The sequence below is a fragment of the Chroicocephalus ridibundus genome, chromosome Z (assembly GCF_963924245.1).
Source record: "Chroicocephalus ridibundus chromosome Z, bChrRid1.1, whole genome shotgun sequence".
Classification (NCBI taxonomy): Eukaryota; Metazoa; Chordata; class Aves; order Charadriiformes; family Laridae; genus Chroicocephalus; species Chroicocephalus ridibundus.
In genome coordinates this window covers 4,431,826-4,448,661 of record NC_086316.1, presented here as the reverse complement: position 1 = coordinate 4,448,661, position 16,836 = coordinate 4,431,826, and the positions used below count along the sequence as shown (strand labels likewise).

The 16,836-nt window shown below is 37.7% G+C and overlaps 1 protein-coding gene across 16 annotated transcripts in view; it reads right to left on the bottom strand.

Annotated features, from left to right (window-relative positions):
• Positions 1-16,836, bottom strand: part of MEF2C (myocyte enhancer factor 2C) — a 140,779-nt gene that overhangs the window by 21,884 nt on the left and 102,059 nt on the right. For 12 of the 16 annotated variants that reach the window (XM_063321409.1, XM_063321415.1, XM_063321411.1 and 9 more), the window contains 3 exons: positions 16,262-16,405; positions 9,175-9,361; positions 7,978-8,025 (listed from right to left, as the gene is read on the bottom strand). In XM_063321409.1, coding sequence (XP_063177479.1) covers positions 7,978-8,025; positions 9,175-9,361; positions 16,262-16,405 — 379 coding nt within the window. Of the gene's footprint in view, positions 1-7,977; positions 8,026-9,174; positions 9,362-16,062; positions 16,201-16,261; positions 16,406-16,836 lie in introns of all 16 variants that reach the window. The other 4 variants (XM_063321417.1, XM_063321419.1, XM_063321422.1 and 1 more) reach the window with 2 other exon arrangements.

The window sequence follows — 16,836 nt, the reverse complement described above, 5'->3', positions numbered from 1 at the left end:
ATATTTAAATGTTTCTAAAGCTGTTCTTGAACTAACTATTCTCTCACTTTAGCCTAGGCGTTCACACCGTAACAAAATAAGTCTAAAGGTGGCACCTGACTGTCTACAGAATTAGCCTGTGGCTACCCACATAAGGAACTGTGAGCAACCCTTCAAAGTATTTCTTATTGCAATTAGGTTTCACAGGCTGCCGGCAGATCTTTCAGCACATCTCTGGGCTCTCTCCTTGCAGCCTTTGGAACAGGGGTATATTCACTCACTCACAGGCAGTGAGGGTCTGTCGCAAATTCTTTACACACTGAAGGAAGGGGGAGTGCTCTTTCTTCTTCAAGGATGATCACCCTTATTCCTCCCTTTCTTGCTCAGCAAAGAAACAGAGCAATTAACAATCCAAGTCCAGGTCCTGTTTGTGGGTTTTTAATTTTTCAATACAGTTACTTTTGTCATTATATATTCTTATATTGCCTGATCATAGCATCTTACTATTTACTTTCATAATTCTTTAATAGCACCTCATTTCAGGAATGTCAGAGCATATAGCTTTAATGCAGAAATACTGTCTTTCTGTTTACTTCTGATTGTATTGGTTCATTTCCACTCCCACAACACTATTTTCTTTTAACACGGTTATTTATCAATAGCTATGCTCATCTCAAAACCCATATATTTCAAGTTATCTTGTTTGGCTTGAAGCAACTAAGTTGTAATTTTTGAGAACAATCACTTAAGAAAATCACACAGTGTTCTTCAGTTTTGTGATCTGTAAGTATTACATGTCTGTAGTTCAAACACACGGGCACCGCTCAGTGAGCCTGAGAACGATACTCCTGTGCGTGATAAGTTTTTAAGGCACAAAGCGTCAGGGATCGGACAGTCACTTCAAAGTGGCTTATCGTGGTAAAACAGCCACCCTGCCCCTGCCCCTGTCGCTGTGGCTGCCACCACGAGGAGCAGGCACAGTGCCACGTCCTCACTTCCTGCTCGCGTTCGCAAAGGGTAGTCCAGGCTCTGCGCTAGGAACACAGTCATCTTCCACGCTGGAAGGGTTTAGTCTACTAGGAGAGCTCAACACCAACATTGAGGCTGGGTTTCAGTGCTGCTTATCTGAAGTTTAGCTTGCATAATGGCTTTTCCGAAAATCTTGCCGTAAGTAGCACAAGCCTAATCTCCTAACATGTGCGGGATGCGCAAATCTTATCTGGACCGCACCTGTGTGAAATAACCCCCGCTCCAAGATATGTTCTCAGGACTTAGCAGATCTCTTGTGACTATAAGTTAATTCAAATTTCAGTAAAGCAATTAAACAATGCATTTTAGAAGCATGTATCTTCCTTCATCTTGTGCGCTAGCTGACAAGATGCTCCATTCTAGTCCTGTTTATGCAAAAAACAAACAGTATTTTTTCTTTTTTATATGAGCTGTTCTAGCATGAGAAGAAAGGAAAAAAATCTGACTTAGGTCAGAAGGAAAACTACATTACTGAGAAATATAATCTTTTCTGAAGTTATGTAGGAAAAAGATATGAGCCTGGCAAAAGGAGAAGACTCATTTCTCCTCCTGACTGCCTGAGTGAGAGCCTTTGAAAAATTATCTGCTTTTAACAAATTGTTTGCTGCTCACAAATAATTTCATTTTTTGGGTGTTTGAAATCAAGTATCATTTTTGAGAAAAATGCTTTTTTAACAAAAAAAATTTCAAGACAAGGAGTAATTACAATTATAAACCAAACACATTATTTGAAAATGTACTTTCTTCCTCCCCCAAAGAAATTTTAGAAATAACTGTTAACATTATTTTTTTTTTCATAAACATGTAGCTAAAGTTAAATCATTGATTTTTGTAAAATGCACAATTGTTGAAAACTGAAGAATGCATAATTTAGAATCCAATCTCAGGAAAGTTCCAGGACTACATATATGAAACACAAATTATATACACTTAGATTTTTAACTTACCAATGTTATTAGAACAGATATACGCAGAAAAGGCAAGTGTTTCACACATAGATACTACTACTTAGATTTGTTCTGAAATTTAAGCAGTTGCAAAGAAAAGGTCAGTAACTAAGCCATCCCTGTCTCCTCTGGCTTTTATTTCTGGCAGACTGTTGCAACTGTTATCAAAGGAAAAACCAGCTTGAAAGAGATTTGGAAAACAAATGGCATCTATGGATTGAATATCTTAATTGGGGAATCATGTTATAAGTTACAGGGCAGGGGTCACATTAACTTAATATTGCCAGGAGGTTCCATGTGCCGCTGCAGTCCCAGCTTCAAGAGGTTAAATGCATTTCTTGCTTTGTTTCTCAGAGCAAAGTCATTGCTGCATTCCAGATCCAGGAGGCATCAACTATCTCTTTCAGGACTCAGGACAAGCATGAAATCCAGATGCTTGCTAATTTGCGATGCCTTCTTATATTTTCTGAGTTTGAACAAGAATATGGATTGCAGTGTGCAACAGAAGACAGTGTGGTGTCTTAATGAGCAAGAATGTACAGACAAAAAACCCAATGAAATCCCTGTCTCACTGAAGTAAAGCATAAAATTCCCACATGCTTCACTAGGATAAGGATTTTATCTAAAGAATCCAAATTATTCTTGAGGAACATTTGAAACTGCTTGTCATAAAGGAAAAGAAGTCAATCACGCCTGTCTTTAAAATCCCACTTACAAAGAACCACAGTTTGTATGACTCACTCAATTGTTCATTACATGTGAACTTAGGGCTTTCTCCCTTTCAATCCTTTCAAGCTGTCTTTTTATAAATACAAATATTGAGACACTGCTGATTAGAGAGATGATGAGACAGAGAATAACTAAATAAATTACTAAGTCAACACTAACACAACTGATGGAAACCTAATAAAGGCCAAATTTTCACAGATTTTCATTGAGGTCTACTCAGCATGTACTTACGTGTATCTCTTCAGTGGTAAGAGGCCACAGGAGTTAGCTGAAACTACATGCATCCAAGCTTTGCGTGATAGCCGTTACAAGATTTTTTTCATTTTTACATGGACAGCAGCATCTGTCCTTTCAAATTTATTCTTAAAGTTTCACTGATGTGATTTTTACCTGTATGAACAGTGTCTGCATAAGCTGTATAAAACAGAGCCGTTGCTTAGGCAGAAATAGGACCTAATTTTGAGAAGGCCTGCATTGACTGCCTACATAGATACGAAATTCAGGTACTGTTTGATAGGCTATTTCCTTCATACTATGTATTAGAGCTGTCAAGTAAGTTCTAGTGCTCTTCCTGCTTTACCACTTAAAACACTGAAAAGTATATATGCTCCTTATATAGAGGAAAGTTTGGAAAAGGAGCACTTAATGGCATAACATCAGTGGAAAAAAGAGAAGAAAAAAGGAGAGCTGTTGTGTTTTTCATTTCTTATCCCCCTCCATGGTTTTAAGCCAACCTGCCAATTTATGATTCCTTATTGTTTGGATTTGGCACTATTGCATCACAAACTCTGTTATGAATGACTGCGTGTTCTTTCTTTTGGACTGTAAACTTCCTTGGACAGGAACTATTGTTTACTATACTTTTGTACCGCATCTTGCCCAATCTTTGGATCAGAGGTCTGTGGGTGACTGCACTCATCGAGTAATAAGGGAAGGGCAATGACTTATCATCTTCTCCCTGGCAAACCCAGTCCTAACAGGTTGCCCATAAACTGTGGTTTGGGAATCGTTGTTCTAAGCTCACTTGTTTATTTAGCATATTCCACACTCGTAGCCTAAGAATTATCTTCTCTTGACTATGCCAAGCATGATTTCAGGGAACAGTGGATAATATTTATGTAACCTTCTGATATTTTATTTTTAATTTTTAGTATTAGTTTGCTTATTTATATGTATGGTTTCAAAAGACACTACTGTAACTAGGTGCATTTGAAATCCTTGCTTATTTTTGGTACTGCTTGTAGGCTTATTTGGGCAGATTGCTTCTTTTTAGTAAATCACTCTTTTTTGAGAAGATACAATCCAGATTGCCTCAACCCTCAGGGTTTATAAATTACCCCCCCACACACACACACTATTTCATATATTCCCATGTGGCTTGAAATACTAGCATAATATATAATACATTCACCCACAGTCACTACATGACCAAGAAAAGAAAAAGGATCAGGAAAGCACTAGCAAATTATGATATTGGCTGGCAGATCCAGGACCTCATCCCTCAGAAGATGAGAAGGCAACTGTTAGCTTGTGGTTAATTTCCAGAACAAAATGACTAGCTGCTGATTTATAGGTAAATATGGGATTCACTTATTAAAATGACATGGATGAAATTTTCAAAATGCACTACTGATCTTTTCAGTTTCCAGTGATTTTAAAAAACAGATTTAAAGGCAGTTTGACGAGGCTTGATTGAAAGAGATCAAGCACTCAGCCCCTCTGACAGCATTTATAGAGTCCCACGTACTTTTGAATACCCTGCTCTTTTAGTTCAATATTAATGTTAAGATGGATACAGTACAAATATCAAATAGTGAAATAAAAAAATTACAGAAATGAATAAACAATTAAAGCAAGTATATTTTTTACTATATCCATCCTGGATTTAAAACTTGAGATTGAATTTTTCCTTCAGTTTTTTAATTATAGTGGTTTAAAATGTAAAGAAATTCTGTTGATTTAGATGGGCCCATTCCATTCAAAAGAAAACTTAATTATAAAATACACAATGTCAATCTGAAAATCATATAAAAAATTAAAAATATAACTCAATCTAAAAATATAACTCAGTTTGAAAATGAAAAGTTTAAAGTACGGCAGCAAAGGAAGATGTCCCCCAATACTGTTGCATTTTGATTCTAAAACTATTGAAATATTTTTGAAATTTTAATCTTTTATCAGGCTTTCAACATAAATATTGAGCCACTGAATAAAACTTGAGTTCAGATAATTCACAGTACTAAAACTTGATAGATATTATTTATTTGTGGTCAAGTTACTGTTAAGTCATTTTGTTAATGACTATGGTCCCTAAAAATTAAAATAACTTCACATAGTCTATTATATAAATAGGTAACATGTCACTTAGTCTTCATATTAGCTAGAATGGTTTCAGAGCATACCAATTTGGGTCTAAAAACTTCTTCTTTCTTTCAATTAGAACCCTCTGGTTTGAGAGAATAGTGCCAAAGACATTGCAGTATTTATAAGTTAGCAACGATACTAAATGTGAAGTTTACTCCGATTTTGTTGGCAGTTGTTCGTATCACATGATAGAAACTATTCAATCAGTGTTTGTCTACGAACAAATTTACTTTAACAAACCTGAGATAACCTTGGTTTAACTTAAACATATCACCAACGGTATTTAGTTGTGTAGGGTAATAAAGAAATAGTCAGCTTTTTTAAGTTCTATTTATGTCTTGGGTTGACTCCCAAGGTAAATTGTGGATGATTTCAGGGTTATTACTTGAAATAATCCGAACCAACAAAATAACATACTTCTCAAAACACAGGCTTAACTAATCTTTTTCCATTTCTGATATTGCAGTTATAATGTAATTTTTTATAATGTAATTTTTTATAATGTAATTTGTTAAATTAGTGCAGAAACTGAGGCCTGGTGTTAGCAATCCAAAGTAGTTTCATTTTATAATAGCAGAAATTAAGCTTTTTAGACTCTTCTTCTTCTTGGAGTATGTTATTTTGAATATATGCTATTTTTGGACACTGCAGAAAAATGCAAATTCATAATGTTCTAATTTGGCCAGAAATATGAACCCCAACAGATTAAACCACATGATCATGCTACCAGCTTCTAAGATGCCAAATAGAAAAAAAACACAGAGGTCTCTGTTTCTTGTGAGGAATGATGAACAAAGAGAACTTTTGATGTTTATTCTTCTGCACCCTAAAGAAAAAGGACCGTCCAAAATAGTGCCATTGTGGAATGATGCAACTAAGACAGAGGATTCAACCTTAGAGTGACCTTTTCATCTTCCTTGAGCCCTGTATCAAATTCTTCCTACTGCTCTGCATTTAAGAGATTTAGAAAACACTTCTTTAATGGTGTTTAAAGCTCTTATTGCCAGATAAAGAACAAAGACTATTCATACGATTAAATATTTATGATGCATTCCTAGCAATGCCCCTCATATATATGCCCCTCAAATCAATTGCCTACTCCAAAGTTACATCGCTTGAGAGCTTAATGCATAACACTGTGCCCAGGAAATACAAATTCTTAATATGTGAGTAAATAATCAAGCTATTCCTCTTCCTATGCTTATATATGCTTTTAATATATTTCCAAGGGGGAAAAAAAAAAGTATTTAGAAAGAATACAAATTTTCAACTAGCATATTGATATACAGATTTTATTAAGCTCAAGTATTGCTAAGCCAAATGCACGGATAGAGGAACTTTTATTTTAGTACGCATGCCTTTTAAAAGAAAACATTGCTTTCTTTACTAACTGCTTTCCACCGTCTTTTTAAAGGACCAGGGAAACCAGTTACGAGGCAGTGATATTTCTTAATAAGCCAGAAGAGGGAGCCCCTTAATAGGGCAATCAATTTCCTACTCGAGTCCCTCTGCTGCCGTTCCTGAAGTTTCTGCTGTGTATGAGGTTAAAGTAAGAAGAAACGCGAACATCGCCAGAATGAATCTTTCTTTAGCAGTGTTTCGCAGGCTAACAAAAGATAATTAACAAAACTGTAATTTTCTATCATGCTTTCTTTTTTTGAGAACAAAGGAGACTAATAGCTAAGTTCCCATGGTCTGCCTTCCCTACGCCTAAATTAATACAAAATGACCCCTCAAAGCTTTAGCGTGCTTTTAAAGTGCCTTTCTGATACAATGCTGTGCAGTTTCAATTTTACTACAAATGCATCACACAAACATCTGTGACTCATCTATGTGTGAAGATAAAAGGGGGTGGTCTATCGCAGCCTGAGAAGAGCCAAGAAAGAAAAGAACACCATATCCAGAATTTCTTTGTAAGTTATTTTATGAGACAACATCAGAATCAGCATATATATCAGACTTGGTTTGTATGCACAAAATGGATCTTCCAACTATTTTTCCATATAGTCCTTTCTGAGAGCAGTTCACCCAGTGAAATTGGACGTGCTCCATGTTTTACCACTCAGTTATTTTCTTCGAACATATGTGTTTACTTCTCAAACTGAAACAGTAATCTTGCCATTGTCTTTTGTAATCCGTATTTGTAATAATGCAACATTGCTGACATTGCTAACAAACCACTGAGTTTACTGAGCAAAGGGGACTACTCTGACAACATTGCTTTGATAACACAGACCTTAGCAAGTACAGTTCTCATTAGTTCTATGGGAGCAGGACTGAAGGGGCTAATCTTTTTCTCTGCGTGGGTATTTTGAAAATCCTTTCCCTGTTGTGTACCAAAGCACTTAAGTAAATACATAAAACTAAGCTTAAGTTAATTACTGATTATTTAAGTAAATGCTAACAGATTTTGCTGACTAGCAATGGTCCTAAAGCAGGGGCTTGAAATCAAATCTGTGGTCAGTAGATTGAAGTCTAAAGAAAGACTCAATATCGAAATCTTTACCCAAGCTTATATTCATAAAATGAAACCCCAATTCCACTTTGTTCCACTGTGTCAATGGAAAAATTCCCTGTGACTTGAAAAGCATCAGGGTTTCTGATGCTGGCCTCTGTAGGAGTTTTGACTGAACAGGGCTATGCAACGGACCCAGAAGTTTTTACGGAAAGGCTACTGTGAAGGAAAACGGACATTTGTATCTGTGGAATTTGTTGAGGTGCAAGATTTTTGACGTGTCTGCAAACAAGCCTCTTCCTACTAATAAGAGAAGCACAAATATCAACTCCCCACCCCGCAGCTGGCTGAAATAAACCAATGCTGATCACTTTTTAACATCCCACCTCCAGGATGGAGCTATTTTAGGACTTAGCCTTTGAAGGAAGTCCTTTGTTCACGTAGAAAAATAAATATAAACTCTTTTCTCTTTACCTGCACTGGTGCCTGCACCGGTTGTGAGGTCCCCACCCATCAGGCCACCTAGGGGGTTGAAATGAAATACTACAAATGAGCACGATAAATTACAACAGGCAAACATTCAAAACATTTTCTCTAACTTCAAACGGCCAGCTCCAGTACCCACCACTGTTTTCCTCTGACTTCAACAGGCATCAGATCAGACCCATAGTCATAAAATGGTAATGCTTAATGTTACCCGTACAAGACTTGCCTTTCAAGGACAAACAAAATATATAGTATGCAACATTTCATTATTTTGTTTTCATATTTCCACAGCATATGAAAAATAAATTATATTTGAAAGTTATGTATAGTAGTCCTTCATTTGAAAACTATATTTAGTTCAGCGTTAGTCAGAAAAGCAAAGGCTTCCACATAGAATTGGGAGGAAAAGACTGAAAGTTCCCACACCAGAATGTATCTCAGAGGCTATAACATATATTTACATAGCTTTTACTTTTAATTTCCTCAGCCTCTCATTGACATTCACTCTAAGGATTTTTAAAACTTCTCTTTGCACTTGGGGACCTCAAATGGCTCTTTGAACCCGGTATACTTAAGGATCTTGATGTTGCTCCAGCCAGCCAGACTGAATGAAGTTAATCCCCATTTATCCTATTCAGAGGTGAGCCCTCATCATCACCAGAGCAAAGCACAGCCTCTTGCTATACAAGGCACTTAAATATGGAGCTCAACTAACAATTACCCATCAAGGAACCTGTGAATGCATAAATAATAGTAAATTCCGCATTCAGCCTCTAGACTGATGATTTGAGTGTCCTATTTTACTTGCTTCAACTTGTTTGTGTTGGCTACATTTTCTTTCTTGCCCCCTTAAGCTTTATGGTATAGTGAGCTCTTGCATGAATTAAGTAGCAGGCTGCCTTTTTATGAAACAGCAAATTGTCCGCCCTTTTATCCTTTATTGATTTCCTTTAAACTTAGTCAATATTCAGCTTTTTCTAGAACTTTTTTTTTTTTTATTTTCTAAATTGGGAATAGAAACCCCTTTGTCTCTTCTTCCAATTTTTCAACACAGCAATTTTGGACAAACTGTTATGACTGGTAAAAACAGAGTTCTTGTTTCTCAGAGTACAGTTTAAAGTGACCTAAGGCACACAAGCAGCTGATAAAAGACAATTTAAAGGGATGGGATTGAACAGAGCCTACCTGTGTTACCTGCACTCGGAGGCCGATGTGTCACGCCAGGAGACATGCTATTTCTTTGCAAAGACGGATGAGCCAGCGGCAAAAGGTTGGGGTTTCCCAGCGAGCTGACTGGGTTACTGTATACCAAACTGTTGTGGTTGGACACTGGGATAGAAACTGGCATCTCAAAGTTTGGTGGTGGAACAGCCTGTACAAGCGAAAAAGGGAAACAAAGACAAGAATAGTACAGACGCACAACAGCCTTCAAGTACAGTTACTCTATATTTAGTTCAAATATTTTGTAGTTGGTGGTTAAAATATTTATTCTTGCCCCCTCCCCCAAGAGTCAAGAGAAAAGTTTCAAAAGAGTTACCAAGGCTTTTAAATATGATTTTTCAAATAATGATTCCATCTTCATTTAATGCAGCTGCAGAGATTTTTTGACTTTTTTTTCTGTTTAAAACAAAACCCTGCTTTATGAGGCTTAATTTTCTTTTTCTTTCATTCTGTGAAGTCGTAATTGTTCACTTTTGATATCTTAATCTAGTGTCACAGATGACTACAAGATCAAAGGTACATGATTATGATGACTTCATTGCATGGAGAAAAATTAGAAGGTGTGGAATGCAAAAGGGAAAGCTTTAATTTCAGCTTAGGTTGCTTTAGCAACCAGAATGATCCCAAATCATGTTAAAGGCAGCAACACAGTAAATTACTCTTTTAAAAGTTTCCGTCTTAGCTTGGAGGGACTTAAAAGTAACAAAGTTCTACTCAGGGACAGGTGGCAAATACAAGAACTTTAGATGCACTCCAGTCTTTGACGCCTTTTCAATATACTGTCTTCATACTTTAAAGCAGGATCCTCTCCTGACCCACTTTTCTTTGCAAGAATCCATCTCAAAAAAGACCCAAATAATGGACCACTCTGACACAGGTTATGTGAGAAGATGCAGTACCTGGTCCTCATTATGCTTTCAGAAAGACCAGCTCAGGTTTTCTTTTTTGGTTGGTGGGTTTATCAGTTGGGGTTTTCTTTGGTGGCAGTTGCCTGAATTTCTCTAAAATTTATTACTTTGGTGGCATTCAAATACATTAGAACTCCATATTTAATTTACTTGGTTTTAAAATAATTAATTTCTTGCCTTTGTGAATGGAAAGAAAAGTTTTTTCAGAATTACCTGACAGCATTTTAAATATTCAAATACCTGAATGCAAACAAAGCACCCCTTAATTTGCCATTTAAAAATCTTATAAGCTTCTAAACCCATCAAACATACTTTAAACCAGCCTTGTAACATCTTCAGAGGGAGGAAATCACAGATTTTAATTTTGTTCTTGGCAGCTGATAGTACTGGTAAGTCTTCAAGGACCTAGAGGGAGTATGTTGAAAGCCGGACACATAATCTGCTGTGTCAGGCAACAGAGGCACCCTGACCTTGTGCCACCCACACGTCTCTTCTCTGGCTGGCCAGAGCTGTTGGCTGTGCCCTGCATATTACAGCGCTGGCCATCAAATTACGGCTATCCCTTAAGATTTTTTACTTTTTTGTGTCTTCTCCCCTTTCCAGGGGCAAACATAATTTTGCTCTAAATATAGAGGAATCATTTTGCTTAACCACTGAAACATACAGTGAGATTTTAGTTCAGGGTATGATGTGAAGGATACATTACACGAATGCCTCGGGACTTATTTCAAGTTGTTAATTTAGCTCTGAAACCTCCTACGTAGCCCGTGGCTTGGGTTTGTGAGAGATGGCTGCAGTGTAATGGCCGAGATGAGGTAGGACACTTGAGCGGACAGACCTGCTGGCATTGCTCCCCAACTGGGGCTGCAGGATGGGACTTTCTTCCCTTTGCTGAGAAGCTGAAGTGCACCCCAAGGACCGTATTTTCCATAGGGCTGATTGATTGGTTTAAGCACAGGTGGGAAGGGGCGGAGACATGTTCAGTGGTTCAGTGTTCAGTGGGTAAGGAGCAAAACTACGTGTGCTGCTAGCTCTGCGCAGGGATCCTGACACATACTAATGTTTGTGTCTCACAAATAGAAAAAAGAGAATAAATGATTATGTGATGAAAAATGTATTTGGTGAAGTATGTTCTTTATTTCTTTCAGGAGCAACCTTTCTTTGCCTGCAGATGTTTTTACAGTTGAAGTCCAGCTCACTAGCTGCATGTGTGGCTTGTCATTCAAAGGAAAATTTACAAAGTACGTAGCACAAGGAGTACCAGTATATGTTATGACTGAGGTCTAGGCTCCTTGGAAATAGGTTCACATAGCATAACCTGAAATGTTTTATCAGCCTGAAGGTATGTTTTGAAATAAGACATTCTCTTCACTGGCCACAGTGGGACCCAAGAGGTTCCCAAATCCTGTGTAAGTCATGTAAGAACCTAGGTAAGTTCACGGCTGCTCCTGGAGCTCAAAGCCAGCTGCTGCTGCTGATTTCCAACTTACCAAAAGGATTTAGCCAGTGAATTCACATGAGGATAGATGTCTTAGCTCCACCTCCAGCCTGATGTGAGACATGAACAAGCCTCCATGAATGGAGTCTCTTGTTATTGCAAGGTTCAGGGCTGTGATGGAGATCTGTCTGCCTGGTGGCTTCAAGCACATGATCCTGCCTGCTTGGGTGCCAGCCCATGTCAGATTGAGTGTCACCCACTGGGGAGCACTTTGCACAGTGGCTTCTTCACCTCTGTCATGAGATCTGTGAAATCTGCCCTCTGAGCCTGGGTAGACAGCCAGTGGCACCAATATTGATTCTATTTTCTAAACTTATTCAAATCCCAACATCAGATGAGCTATCTAAACTAAAACACAGGTACAAACATAAATTGGAAGGTCTTGCCAATCCTCAACAGGCTCTTCTCTTTCATCATTATGCTGTGTATTTCTTCCTTGTACAAACCAAACCCTTCAAGGGCTGCAGTATTCTTATTCTACATTAGTACAGTACAAAAGAGCTGCAATCTTCATTGCTATTGCAGCTGGCAGTCTCACTAGTCATCACCAAAAGGTACAAACATTGATGAAACAGTCACTTGGCCTTAATTTTTTCATTTTAAAAACATGTTTTTAAACTAGTTAAGCAAATAATTTTCTTCATTTGTGTAGTAATGGTTTCATTTTCAACATTTTACCTACTGTCTGGATATATTTACATCTGTTTACAGAGTACTTTGTAGACAATTTTATCAGGGCAAAGTCAGTTTACTCTACTTTGCAGCACAATACACATTGTATCTGGAATATAGTAGTTTTTATTTCTTCTTCTCGGTAGTCAAAGGTTAGAGAGAGAAGTTTGTCTGGGTAACCAGCAGTATTAAACAGTAAGTCTCTAGCTACAGTTTTGCTCTGGTTGCCCAAACTTCGTTACAGTCGTATCTGTCCTTCACCAAGAACTGCAACCTACTGCAAATTCCCTACTCATTCTTGGTGGTAAGTCACGGGGCATATCTATTCCAGCTACGCCTGATGGACACTAAAGCTTATGATGCACTTGTGTAATATCTATATTAGTAAATTAAACTTGCCTAGGAGATGAGGCCATCTGAGGTCACAGGGTAGTCCCTGTCCATACTATTAAACTTTCTCAACCTCAAAACCATCACGACTATGTATTAACTGACAATTGGAAATTGTTCCTGGCCTGGGCTAACTACCAAACAGAACTAAGAAATTTTCTGGGAGAGCGTTATTTGGCCAGTGCCAAAAGCGTGCCAGGGACTGTTCAAACAATTCAGGGCAGAGATAAGCACCTCCCGCTGCCTCAGTACATTCTTTGCCATTTGCTAATTTACTAACATAGACTAGCCTTACTCTAATGTCTATGCAGCTTGCCACATTTTGTCCTTTTTTTTTTTTTTTTTTTCCCTCTGTCTTTTCTCCTTTGGACAGAACTGCCAAAGAGGGCGGATGGTTCACCTGAGAGGAAACCACCAGTGTACAGCACGCTCTGTGTTAGATGTGCGCTCTGCAAGCTGTGGTATGTTGTGCAAAGCGAAGTGTTGGGGACTCAAAACCCTTGGAAATTAATAGACCAAACATTCTCTGTTAAATATTGTTTTTATCCTTCCCATGTTCAACCAGGCCTTCATTTATTTAGAGACAGAGATACTTATAGCTCCCTTCTAGTGGACTATTTCTGTCTCCTCTGCTTTCATCACTCCTATGAAAACTACAAATAAATGCCTAATTATTATCAGATGTTTTAGAACAATATAAATACTTATCCCCAGAAAATTATCTGAGGAAACATTATTGGCCTTAGCTGTTAGGAGCAAAAGCCAGTTTTGTTTTCTTTTGGCAGCAGCTTTATTCTGTTACAAGACGAGGCACTGGCTTTGCATTGTTTTATATATTTTGTAAGTAGCAATTTAGTGACTTGGTGACTTTTTGTGCAGTTTTGCTTTCTTCCCCCCAACATTCTTGGCTAACTTTGATGATCACAAGTAAGTGAATATAATCTACCTGACTTCCTTGAAGTTACACTGTTTTGTACAGTTAAAGATATTATTGTATATAATATAGTATTTTGTGTGTATATATATTATATTTACAAATTTCCATTATGTACTAGCTTTGAGCTCCGTCTTGCCCATTACATCTCAGCTTATGCCAAGAGAAGGAGCTCCAATTGCATTAGGGGAGAACACCTACTGACTCCTCCTTTTGTGGTAAGCAGCTTGATGGAGCACACAGACCTTGAGCTCTGCATCTGCAGTATTCAAAGGAGGGATATCCTCTCTTCAATTAAAAGAAACACTAACATTTGCAGTTCTGTATCTCTGAAGCATGTCTGAAGTAATTTCATGAAAAGATAATATGTTGTACATTGTAACATCCCCACAAGGTAGGAAGTTACGTTATACCCAAAATACAGCTCAGGAAACCAAGTTAATCACCAAGTTAATAGCTGAAGTAGGACTATATTCAACGTCAAAAGGTTAGATTCAATGAAAGCAATCGGACGAAAAGTCCATTAATGTTTGGGAGGACAAAAGTGATGTACCATATTTAGATCTACTGTGTTGTTTCTAATTCCTAGAACTTTCCTAGTTTTATAGAAAAGACGATTTTCCCAAACGCTTGTGGAGGTAAAGAAAGCGGTAGAACTCACTACCACAGAAATGAGTTTTTTTCCAGGGTGTTTTTTCATGTCTTGAGATTTCAAATGGTTATAACATGTGCTGCTTTGTTGGAACAAAAACAGGTAGTGTGACAGAAACAGAGTACCTGAAGGACCACCCCAAACACAATTTTTAAGGTAGAAATGTAGGTGGGTTAAATGCTATCTGATTGAAAATTCCAGCACTTTGATTTGAACAAGCCAAAGTTCATCCTTGAAAGACGAAAGGAATGCAACTCTTAAGAGTTTCATGTGAAAAAGGGTTAAGGATTCCAGCTTACAACAGTCACCCTAAATGTTGCAGTCATCGTTTGTCAAACTGAGTTCCATCCAGAGAAACCAAATTCATGGTGACAGCTTTAGAGATTGTTTTTTTCTGAGAAACATAGCTATGCAAAAGAAGCAAATAAAAAGGGAGGTAAAAAAAGATGGCATATAAATGTATGTCTCCCTGATATTTTATATAGGTGTTGGGCATCCTTAATCAGCCATTCCAAATACTAATTGATCATATTTGGTGTAATTCTGGTCTCTGGGAAAATCTTTATTATTTAAATATTTTTTTTGCAAAAATACGTTTGCCGTGATGTGAGAACAACTTCAAATTTTAATGAATTCGAGTGAAAACATTTCTTCTGAGGATTAATGGAAAGAACACTTACACTGCACCAGACAGAACGTGAGCATCCTTAAGAGGGATCTTCCACTTAGGTATCAGATTTTGTATGCACAATTGACTAGCACTACAGAAAAGACTTTGCTCATTCTGGGTATGCAGACATCTTTTTTGACAGCTAACCATACAACCGACACGTGGGAATGAGGAATGAACACATCCAAATGATCTCTTCCAGAAGCAAGCAGTTACTATGCAAAGTCAGACTCTTCTTTGGACCTCTGCAAATCTTTGATTTGCTACCTTCTTGTCCACACACTTCGGAAGAAGGGCCAAATATAACCTCCGAACCTCCACGTTCTTTTTGTCAGCTTTATAAATGTAATATTAAACACAATAACAAAGTATTCTCCCCTTGTATGTCTTGTGCAAACAAAATAGCACATGCAGAGTTATTTCTCTTAGATATCTGGCAAGGCATATGACTGGTGGTTAGAAATTTTGACTTGGTTAAAACAAAATTTAGCTCATGTTAAAGCATTAAAGAAATGCTGACGAGGTCAAAGCAAATTCTCTGATAAAGCTGTAAAATCACCCCAACACACAAACATGTCTGAATCCTACCATTAGGCTCTCATGCAGTCTGTTTCTCTGCAGTGAGCAAGTAGCTGTAACCCTTCAGTGCTGCAACTGAGTTTAGCAGAGAGACTCGAGAACTGAAGTCACACGCACAGAACGCACTGATTACTATATATAAAGGAATTTCAGTTCTACATCGTTTTTTCTATATCACCACAGAAAGTATTCTGTGGGTTTGTTAGCCTGTCCACAAAGAAAGATTTCCATCGTTATTTTTTAGATATAATTTGGGCGAGTGGTGTGGTAAAACAGTTCTGTAAATCAAGTGAATATAATGTATATATGTATATTTCACTTCCTTCTGTAGGTTTCACCTATCATAATCTTTGTCTGTGTGTCAGAGGTAGAGACTTGGAAGAAAAATATGTCATGTGAAATTTTCTGACCACAGTGTTTAATTATATATTGGGCTATTAAAGCCTGTTTCCAGCTGAAATGTTTTCGTTAAGAAGCCAGAACTGAAAGGGTTATGGTTTGTTACTGCAGCAGTTATCAGCAGACAGCCATCTAACCTTTGGTACTTACAGGTATTTTATGGCTCTTGATCATATTATCAAATTCTTCATTAATTTTTTTGTATTTTTCTTCAGTGCGTGGGGTGAGAGCGTAAGAGGAGTCAGGATCGGGGCTTTCACAACCTTTGTTTTCTTTCTTGTTCAATGCCTGCCAGGTTCAGAGAAATATCAGAAAGTAAAAAAAATGAAAGGGAGCTCAGAGTACTTACACATAATCTTTGCCTGCTGATCATTAGATCAATATCTTCATTAATTTTTCTGTACTTGTCCTCAGACTCAGGGCTGTGACCTACTGAATCGTCTGCATCGGGGTCTGGACTGTCACAGCCATTAAGTCCTTTCTTTCTCAACGTCTGAAATACATAATTTGGAAAGTTCAATACTTGACACACGCTGCAAGAAAGACTCAGCAGTGTTACAGTAACAGAAACTGCCCAGCAGTGGAAGGTTTTACATTATACTTTAGGGAAAGAAAGAGATCCACCACATCGATGCTGTAGGTCTCCAATTATGAGTAGCAAGAGAGGACCATACAGACCTTTTTCTTCTGAAACTGGAACGGGTCAACAAAGAATGAAGCTGGCGGTGTGGCAAAGTGCCTGTACTGGTACACCCCCTCCCACCATATCCAACAGCATCAACAGGTTAAGATACCAACCCAGAAAGCAATTTATTTTAACATACTTATACATTTGAAATGAATGAACATTAAAAGCAACGGATGCATACTGTTTACAGTGCAATACCCCAGTGTTTTCCTTTTCTCTAAAGAAAGATACAGGAG